This window comes from Pipistrellus kuhlii, unplaced genomic scaffold (genome assembly GCF_014108245.1).
Source record: "Pipistrellus kuhlii isolate mPipKuh1 unplaced genomic scaffold, mPipKuh1.p scaffold_m20_p_2, whole genome shotgun sequence".
In the NCBI taxonomy this organism is placed as follows: Eukaryota; Metazoa; Chordata; class Mammalia; order Chiroptera; family Vespertilionidae; genus Pipistrellus; species Pipistrellus kuhlii.
In genome coordinates, this window is record NW_023425515.1 from 182506558 (window position 1) to 182516153 (window position 9596).

At 63.3% G+C, this 9596-nt stretch overlaps 2 protein-coding genes across 5 annotated transcripts; one reads left to right on the forward strand and one right to left on the reverse strand.

Annotated features, from left to right (window-relative positions):
* Window positions 1-58: 58 nt before the first annotated feature.
* GALE (UDP-galactose-4-epimerase) lies at window positions 59-3832 on the forward strand. Of its 3 annotated transcripts, none has more exons than XM_036445444.2 (11): window positions 59-165; window positions 1378-1507; window positions 1639-1754; window positions 1850-1963; window positions 2210-2386; window positions 2639-2752; window positions 2849-2915; window positions 3012-3097; window positions 3205-3282; window positions 3501-3615; window positions 3756-3832. In XM_036445444.2, exons 2-11 carry the CDS (start codon window positions 1387-1389, stop codon window positions 3812-3814), a joined length of 1047 nt encoding a protein of 348 aa, XP_036301337.1. In that variant the 5' UTR covers window positions 59-165; window positions 1378-1386; the 3' UTR covers window positions 3815-3832. The 3 variants fall into 3 exon arrangements, with proteins under 3 accessions (XP_036301337.1, XP_036301338.1, XP_036301339.1); XM_036445445.2 differs by having other exon boundaries at window positions 66-171; window positions 1382-1507; XM_036445446.2 differs by lacking the exon at window positions 59-165 and adding an exon at window positions 239-452 and having other exon boundaries at window positions 1382-1507.
* Window positions 3833-4142: 310 nt separating this feature from the next.
* LYPLA2 (lysophospholipase 2) lies at window positions 4143-8482 on the reverse strand. 2 transcript variants are annotated; one of them, XM_036445451.2, is made up of 10 exons: window positions 8325-8481; window positions 6895-6997; window positions 6609-6640; window positions 6411-6476; window positions 5870-5917; window positions 5720-5790; window positions 5515-5588; window positions 5340-5441; window positions 5065-5238; window positions 4143-4973 (listed from the first exon to the last, which is right to left on the reverse strand). In XM_036445451.2, exons 2-10 carry the CDS (start codon window positions 6970-6972, stop codon window positions 4923-4925), a joined length of 696 nt encoding a protein of 231 aa, XP_036301344.1. In that variant the 5' UTR covers window positions 6973-6997; window positions 8325-8481; the 3' UTR covers window positions 4143-4922. The 2 variants fall into 2 exon arrangements, with proteins under 2 accessions (XP_036301344.1, XP_036301346.1); XM_036445453.2 differs by lacking the exon at window positions 6609-6640 and having other exon boundaries at window positions 8325-8482.
* Between the last annotated feature and the right edge of the window lie 1114 nt (window positions 8483-9596).

The following is a 9596-nucleotide window of genomic DNA, read 5'->3' on the forward strand; positions in this document are numbered from 1 at the left end:
CGCCTTGTACCGCAGCTCCTTGGTCCTACCGGCGCCCCGTAGTTCGGTTTCCGATCGACACGTTCGCTGAGGAGTGGAGGGGGCGGGGCTAGGCGGGCTGTTGGCCCTTAAAGGGGCCGAGGTGCGGGAGGCGGCACCGCTGGAGGCAGCGCGGGACGCGCGGTCCAACAGGTTTGGGAGGGGGTGTGGGTCCGGGTGGGCGGGCTCGCGAGGGGCCGGTGGTCCGCGGGGAGCGAGGGAGAGTTCCGGGGGCCGGGCTGTAACGCCAGGGCTCGCCCCGTGGCGCCCCGCTCCCGCTGCCGTGGCTGGGTGGCCAGGGGTCATTCATTCCCAGCCTGGGGACTCCTGGCCGGGACCCCATTCCTGCCGGAGACCCAGCGCCCCCTCCCATCCCTGATGCAGACCGGGGAAACCAAGGACGCGGTAGCTGAGTTGGGTCTCCCCGCCGGCCGGGCGGGTTGACCGTTTCATCCACCTTCCTGCCTGCCTCCCAGGGTACCCTCCGCGACCCCCTTTCCCACGGACCTCGGTGGAGTGGGGGTGGGGGAGGATTCGGCATCCGGAGCAGAGTCCAGCGGGAAGCAGTGGGGTAAAAGGCCAAATGCTTGGGAGCTGGAGATCCGGATTCTAGCTCAGCTACCACAAACTGTGTCACCGCAGGCAAATTACTTCACCTCCCTGACTTTACTATCCCTGTCTGTAAAGTGCCAGTGAGAACATCGCCTCATCGGGACGCTGGGAGAATTCAGGGAAATAATGCAAAAGTGTGCTAGGTTCAGCGAGGTCGCTCAGCCAACTTGGGCAGGGCTGGATAGCCCAGGAGGCACTGGAGGCAGCCTGGCCAGAGGCGGCGGCTGCGGGCCAGGCCTCCCCAATGAAAGGACTCAGTGTCTGGAGCTTCCTTCTCCCTCCATCCGCTCTGTGCCGAGTTTGTTCAGGGCGGGGTGCACACCTTGCAGTGGAGTGGATGCCAAGGCCACGTCTACACCGGCCAGCTCAGTGAGGACTAGAGTTGGGCGGGACCCTTAGCTCCAAACCCAGTGATCCGGCTGGCCCCGGCCGGCCTGGGGTGGGGTGGGGCCAATGCCAGGACAGCAGTGCTGCAGCCCGAGCTGGGCTCACTCAGCCTGCCTGGCAGAGGACCCCACCCTGCTCCCTCCCAGCTGACCCCTGAGGGATTGAGTCAGGGGGGCTGTGTACAGGGAGGCCCAGGAGCCAGATTACACACAAGTGATCTCCAAGGCCTAAGGCCAGAACACGATGGTACCAGACTTGGACCAGGCTGACACCAGAGCCACCCTGTTAACTAGGACGCACTGCTGCCTCCCTCCGAGGCCAGACTCCATTTGGAAGGAGCTGAGTGTTCTGTGTTCTGCTCCAGGTGCAATGGCAGAAAAGGTGCTGGTAACCGGCGGGGCTGGCTACATCGGCAGCCACACGGTGCTGGAGCTGCTGGAGGCGGGCTACTCACCCGTGGTCATCGACAACTTCCATAATGCCATCCGCGGCAAGTGTGGGGTGGGGGCTGGGCTTCCGGAGGGGACGGAAGGAACCCTGGGTACTGCCTCCAACGGGTGTGTGTGTGGCTAGTCCCCAGGACCCATCTCTGATTCTGATGGCCTCTGTGTGCCCGGCCAGGAGGCGGGTCCACGCCTGAGAGCCTGCGGCGGGTTCAGGAGCTGACAGGCCGCTCTCTGGAGTTTGAGGAGATGGACATCTTGGACCGGGCAGCCCTGGAGCGTCTCTTCAAAAAGGTGTGGGGGAGAGAGAGAGGGGCTTGGGAGTTAGGCAGGGGCACTGCTGAGAGCCAGGCCTTTCGAAGCAGCCCTGACCCTGCTTGTCCCCGCAGCACAGCTTCACGGCCGTCATCCACTTTGCGGGGCTCAAGGCCGTGGGCGAGTCAGTGCAGAAGCCTCTGGATTATTACCGAGTTAACTTGACAGGAACCATCCAGCTTTTGGAGGTGAGACATGGGGCAAGGACAGACCGGGGAGGGCCTGGTGGGCAGTGCCAAGCAGTGGGTAAGGGGGGTAGAGTCAGGCAGGGCCCAGACCTGTACCATCCTGGACACACGTCTTTCTTTACCTCTCCGCCTCAGACTCCCATCTGTACACGGGAGTGCCCATACCTCAGCCCCACCCACCTGTGAAGGAGTACGGGGCTGGGAATAACTGATCCCTCCTCCCCCCCGCCCGCCCCCCACGGCCAGATTATGAGCGCGCACGGGGTGAAGAACCTGGTGTTCAGCAGCTCGGCGACCGTGTATGGGAACCCCCAGTACCTGCCCCTGGACGAGGCCCACCCCACGGGTGGCTGTACTAACCCCTACGGCAAGTCCAAGTTCTTCATCGAGGAAATGATCCGGGACCTGTGCCAGGCAGACAAGGTGAGGGGTCCCCTTGACCTTGATCCTCCTGCCCCCATGAGCCTACAGATGGGATTCTAAGCACCGCCCGCCCAGGAGGACGCTACAGCTCGGGAAGCGGCGGTGACTGCGCAGGGTCACAGCACCTGGGAGGGCCGATCCCCCTGCTCCTTCCCAGGGACAGAGAATGGCTCAGGGACCTCAGAGGCAAAGGCCTCTGCACTGAGCTGGGACACAGCCTGTCCCCTCACCCCTCATCTGACCTGTCCGCAGACCTGGAATGCGGTGCTGCTGCGATACTTCAACCCCACGGGCGCCCACGCCTCGGGCTGCATTGGCGAAGATCCCCAGGGCGTCCCCAACAACCTCATGCCCTACGTCTCCCAGGTAAGGGAGTGGGGGGAGGGGGGAGCATTTCCGCAGCCCCTAGAGTGGAGGGGTGCAGCTGGTGTTGAGAGAAGAGCTGACCTGACCTCCCCCCAGGTGGCCATTGGGCGCCGGGAGGCACTGAATGTCTTTGGCAACGACTATGACACGGAGGACGGCACAGGTGAGCCAGGACAGGGCTCAGGAGTGGGAGCCCAGAGGGAGACGGAAGTGGGGTGGACCGTACTGAACCCTCCCGCCACCTCCCCCCCCCCTGCAGGCGTCCGGGACTATATCCACGTGGTGGACCTGGCCAAGGGCCACATCGCGGCCCTGAAGAAACTGAAGGAGCGCTGTGGCTGCCGGGTAGGGAGAAAGGACGTGAGGGAGGGGGAGAGGCGGAGTGCTGGGCAAATGGGGACAAGAGCGGTGGCTAGTCCCGCCCCCTCCACATACCTAGCCTCTCCTGGCAGATCTACAACCTGGGGACCGGCACAGGCTACTCGGTGCTGCAGATGGTCCAGGCCATGGAGAAGGCCTCCGGGAGGAAGGTAGACCGCCTGCCCTGCCCCGTCCCGCCTGACTCTCAGCGATAGGCCTGGCCCCTCCCACTAGCCTACCCGAGGGGCACTGCCATCTACTCACCTGCTTTAGCGCTCTGTGCCTTCCAGATCCTGCCCTGCACCCGCACCTCCATTTCTTGAGGTCAGCAGCTGGCTGGGTGAGGCCAGGGCTAGCTCAGCCACGCTACAGCTGTCCCCTCTTGCAGATCCCGTACAAGGTGGTGGCACGGCGGGAAGGTGACGTGGCTGCCTGTTACGCCAACCCCAGCCTGGCCCTGCAGGAGCTGGGCTGGTCAGCAGCCCTAGGGCTAGACAGGATGTGTGAGTGCCAGCCCGCCCTGTGGGAGTGAGCTCGGGCGAGGAGGGGCTGGCTGGGCCTGGGGATGCCTACCCTGGGCTACCCGAGGTGGTGGGCCCCTGCATCCCAATGTGGCCCTGACCGCACACCTCGCCCCTCCCAGGTGAAGACCTGTGGCGCTGGCAGAAGCAGAATCCTTCCGGCTTCGGCACACAGGCCTGAGACCCTCCTGCCGCGGACAGGAAAGGAAGACACAACTGCTGCTCTCCAGCATCTGGCAGGCCCAGGGGCCTGAGCGCCTCCTACCTCAGGCCCGGCCAGCCCACAGCCTGAGGCCAGGCTCCAGGGATGAGGAGTCAGTGGTCTTTGATCTCCTCTCCCCCGGGGGCTGGGAACCCAGCAGGATCACCAAGAGCGAGCGGGGGAGGCAGGCCTGGGACTAACACCCTCCGAGAAGGCACCTCCAAAGTATTTAAAATAAAGTTTTCTTACACTGGAGCCTTTTCTCACACCGGTCTCTCCCTACCACCTGACTAGAATGAGACGGGCCTGAGAGTTGAAGCGATTTCTTTAATTTTATCGGAATCCAGGACACAACGAGAAAAACACCTGAAACCACATGGAGACAGAAGACGGACACTTCTCCCTACCTCCCCTGGCCTAGAGTGGGGACCACACGGGGTGACACAGCTGGGGGAGCCCGGGAGCCTCAGTCCAGCCCGCAGGCTCCAGGCCTGCGGGGGGGGGAAGGTAACGGGGAGGCAGGGCCCAGCCCCCAAACCAGAACGGGCTGAGGAAAGGCCCCTCCACGGACTCTGCCCCTCACTGACATTTCTGCCCGGCCGTAGCCCACGGCAGCAAGGGGCTTGGGGGCATGGACACATTCATGATTGAGAAGCAGCTGGAGTGGAGGCAGGAGAGACGCACGATTATCTGGGCAAAATCGGTTGGGAGGGGGTAGATGGGGCCTGGGAGGGCCCCTTGGGCCAAACCCTGAGGTCACGGGAGGGGGCCCAAAGCGGGGCTAGTGAGAGGTCCTGAGTGAGTGGGTCAGCGGCCGGGCCCTTCTCCCGCTGCCTAAGCCCCTCCAATACTGCTGCCGGGGCCCGCCTCCAGGGAATGGGAGAGACAGCCCAACCCCTGCTGCCGAAGCCGGAGCCGGGTGGCTGAAGCCAGGAAGGAAGGCCTGGCCAGCCCGGGGCCGCCTGCCTCAGAGGCCCGGGGGAAGAGGATGGGTCAGGGAGGGTGGGGACCGGGGCTCGACCGGCTCAGATCCAAGATGGTGCCACACGTGCTGGGTCCCCTGTGAGCTGGGGGCCAGCCACTCTGGTTAGACAGGAGGCAACAGCTTCTCCAGGAACTCCTTCACGGCCGCCATCTCCTGGGGGAGTGAGGGGGACTGTCAGAGGCTCCGGAGGGAGGGAGGGAGGAAGGAGAGGGGTAGGAGCCGGAAGCGGCCCTTTACCACTGACCTGAGGACAGGAGCCGTGCATGACACCCGGGTAAGTCTTGAACTGGACCCTGGCGGGTGTGACAACGGTCCGGAGCTTCTCAGCTGTCAGGGCCCCAAACCGTACGGGAACCATGGGGTCCAGCTCCCCATGGCACTGAAGGATGGCCAGGTCCTTGGCATTGCCATTGGCTGCCTGTGGGCCAGACAGGACTCGGGGCAAAACCAGTGCTTCAGCACAATTCCCATGCCGCCAGGAGATGCGAAGGGCAGGAGGGGGGTCATGGAGACACTCACCTGGGGGAAGGCCCGGTGCAGAGGCAGCCAACAGCTCAACGCCACAATGCCAGCCAGAGGGTGAGGGCAGGTGAGGGCCGTGTACAGGGACAGGGCCCCGCCCTGAAGGAAGGACAGAGTTAGTCACGAGGGCACAACTCGCCTACCCACTGCCCACCACCCCCTCGCCCCTCACCTGTGAAAAGCCTCCCAGGACGATCCGATTGGCAGGGATCCCGTTCTTCATCTCGTGCTCAATCAAGGCCTTTACTGGGGGAGGGGCAGGACTGGTGAGGAAAGCTGCTGGCGGGGCCCCCAGGAAAAGACCCAGACGGGCACTGCCCAGCGCTTCCTGGAGGCGGGGTGGGGAGAGCGAGCATGCTGAGGGGCTGGGGCCTTACTGTTCTCTGCCGCCTTCTTGATGCCAGCCTCGTCCTCAGGGGCATCTGGACTCAGCCCCATCAGGTCAAACCTGGGAAGGCAGAGGCATTGGAGCTAAGGAAGACCCCAGCCAGCCCCCTACAGCTCCCCTGCCCCGTCCCCACACTCACCAGGAGGGCATCACCATCTTCATGTTGAGTGTCACGGGGATCCGAGGCCTGGGGAAAACACGAGAAGGGCCGTCATGCCTCGGAGGAATGAGAGGGATGAGAGAGCCATGGCAGTGATCCCAGGAGAGGGCAGAGCAGCCCCTGGGGCCCCTCCCAGCAGGCAGGGCCTGTGTTTAAGGTGTTGCCAGGCAACCTGCCACCACGTGGGGCTGGAAGCTGTGGTTAAAGCATCAGCAATAGAGATAGAGATGGAGAAGCGGAGCCAGCACTCAGCTTGCCGGGATTCCAGCCCAGCGGGTGAGTACTTGGGGAAGGGGAACAGGGGGTCCTGGGTCTAGGAGATCTCAGGTCTGGGAGGCCTTGGGCTGAGGGCTGGGGCTGGACTCCAGTCCTGGGGGCTCCACAGGAGTGAAGGCTGAAAATGGCACTTCCCGCCCAGGCCCCAGGATGCCGCGGGCGGGAGAGGACAGACCTAGGACCACAGAATCACCCCCCCAGCTGACTCCCCCCTCAGCCCCTCCCTGGCTAGAGTGACACTCACGCATGGGGACAGATGTACTTGACGTGAGGGAGCCGGATGGTGGAGAGGGCGTCAGCCCAACTGTGCCTGTGGGAGGGAGGGAGGGAAGAAAAGGCCCTGATGGGAGATGGAGAAAGGGAAGGCGCACAGGCCTCTCTGGCCCTGCCAGCTGGACCGTCCCCATCTCCCCTGGGCACTCCCACTCCCCGGCTCACTCACCCTGTGTCTCCAAGTCCATGTAAGAAAATAACCTGGAAAAGGATCAGAGGTGGACAGATGGGGCAGAGGGTAGTGGTCATCATGCTACCATTCCTTACTGTCCAACTTCTGGCCACTCCTCCCCCTCCCCCCTGGGGGAGCCGAGGGAGCAGCCAAACAGGTTATTACCCAGCCCCCCACCTGCAAACTTCTCCCTTCTCATCACCACCACCTCCATTTTTCCCACGCCCCCTCCAGCCAGTTCCCCAGGGCCCGGGAGCCGCCGTGGGTGCGGGAGGCCCCTTACCGCAGCCGTTTCCCGCTCAGCTCCAGACACGGTGGCAGCATCGGTGAGCAGGGGCACAGACATGGTGTTACCACACATACACTGCAGGGCTCCAGGCTGGGGCCTGTGCAAATTCAGGGGGGCCGTCAAGAGCAAGCTCAGGCAGCGGACAGACTCCTGGCACAGGGCAGAGCCTCAAACCCGGGGCCCTCTCAGGCCATCGGCCCCACACGGCACCCACGGTTCTGTCCTGAGCACTGAGAACGGCGGGGACGTCCTGGGTTGGAGCAGGTAGGACGTTTGCCTCTGTTCTAAGGATGAGAAGCGGAGGTGCCCCCTCTAGTGCCCCTGGTTCTGGCCACCTCACAGCCTGAGCTTGCTAGGGATGGGCAAAGGCTGGGCTTGGGGGCTGTGGGAGCAGGGATTTCCCCTGCAGCCTTTCCCCACTAACAGTCCTCAGCCTTCTTAGGGCTCTCCAATCGTCCCCTCCTCTAGCGCCCGAGGCCCTTCCTCCCCAACTCCTTGCCCTCCGAGGGGGGGGGGGGAAGCCAGGGAAATAAGCTTCCAGCCCCTATTCCCCAGGACCCCCCATATTCTCTCCAACCTCCCTCCCCCCTAGCCTTCACAGCAGTTTCTGGCTTGGCCATTTCCAGAGCCCCTGGGGGGCTGCCCTGCCCCCCAAGGCACACAGACTCCGGCCCACCACCCGCCTCTAACTGGTGCTCCACGCTCCCCTGAACAGGGCAACCTGACGCTGCTGCCCACCGACCCCAAAAGGGTCCCCCGGCTTGACCCCCAGCGCTCTGAGACCGCCAGACACACACAAGAATGCCAGGCTGGCTCCTCATCGCCCTGAGCATCCTCCCGACTCCCCAGAAGCTTCTGCCACCTGCCCCCAAGTGCCTGCCCTTCCCTCCACTCGGTGCCCTCTGCACACACCTTTCACCCTAAACTGGGGTTCCCTCCCACCTCTCACCCCGGAGTCCTCCCGTCTCAGGTCGGAGCCCCACCCCCCACCCCACCCCGGCCTGGGGTCTCCCTCCCTCCCTCCCTCCTCTAAAAACTTCCACCCCGTCCCAGGGGTTCCCACTCCCCGCAGTGAGAACTTCCGTTCTGAACGAGGGTGGCCCCCGCCCTCCAGGGACAATTTCTGCCCCGACCCGGGACCCGCTCCTGCCCACAAAGGGCCGCTTTACCTCGGACCGTGGGGAGCCCCCGCCTTACAATGGGATCTCTCACTTCCGACCTTAAAAGTCCCTCTGGTCACACGCGGACGCCACTTCTCACCGCTCGTCATCCTCCAAGTCCCCAGCCTGGCCAGCGCCTCTCCGCGCCGCACTCCCCGCCCCCATCTCACAGCCCGGCCGCCTCCCCTCTCCCCGGACCCCAGGGCCCGCTCCCCGCCGCCCCCGCCCAGCGCCCTTCCTCCGCCCGCTGGCCCGGACCGGTACCTTCACTCCCTGGGGGCTAGGAGACCTCTCGGGCGGTCCTCCTCCTGCTCCGGCTCACACACACACTCTTCCCCCTCCACCGCCCCCGCCGGAACTTCCGTTGGCGTCCCGGGAACCCGGCCATCGCGGTACCGGAAGTAGCCTGGCCAGGGGTACGGAACCCGGAAGTGGGCGGCGGGGCGTCATCCCCAGACAGGAGCCGCCCTGCTAGGTGCCCGGGGCCACTCCCCGCAGCTCAGCCCAGCTCAGCCCGCCGTCACCTGGAGAATTCAGACTGTGTGTCCGGGCACCCCTTGGCTGCCGCCGCCGCCCAGGCGCCCCCCGGAGGGAAGCTGTCCGGAAGGAGAGGCGCTCCGCACCGGAGCAGGAAGTTTCCCCGCCGCCCCGCGCCGGCCGCGCCCGCGGTCCACCCTTCAGGCTGGTCTGGGCTGTCCACCGCAAGCTTTCCTGCCCCAGCCCAGGATCGTGGGTGGAATCCTTAAAAGACCTTCTAGTCCTCCAGTCTTATTTTTAAAACGAGGAAACTGAGGCCCAGGGAGCGGAAGCAAGCAGCAAACTCAGGATGATACTCTGTGCTGCTTTCTGGGCTGTAAAATGGTGATAATCACCACCCTGCCAACTTCACAGCTTTGCTGGTAGGCTCAAATGAGAAACGCTTAATACATCATAAAATCAGTGTGAGGCCTAATGGCTCTTAAAAGGACCCTGGGAAAAGGACACAGGTCACAGCAGGACAGCTGGACAGGCCTCGGCAGGGTTGTCTTAGCACAAAATACCACCATCACTGAGCTCATTATTAACGACAAAAAGGGCTTCCTTTGGGTACCAATGAGTCACCCTTTGCTCCTTGCTGCACTGGTGACGTGGAAATGGGGGTCAGGGTCCACGGAAAAGCTGAGTTGAAGGATGTCCCTGAGAGAACATGTGGCCATCTGTAAACAATGAGTGGTGCTCAGCCCTCAGCAGCTTAGGACTCCTTTCAGCAATACCTACACTATTTTTTCTTTGAACTGAAACACACATACACACCAGTAAACTTGGAAGCTCAGCCAAGCATTTTCTCCCAGGGTAAGAGGCAGTTTGGTCTAAGTGCTCAACAGGTCACAGAGACAACCTAAAATACCAGGATTCCCCGGAGCAGACAAGCTTCAGGTCCAGAGGACCACAGCAAGCCAAGGACCCAGGACCAGAAAGGGGATGAGTGGATGAAGACTACACAGCTACTCCCACTCTCAATGGAATCCCGACCGGATGTTATGAAAGAAGGAACAA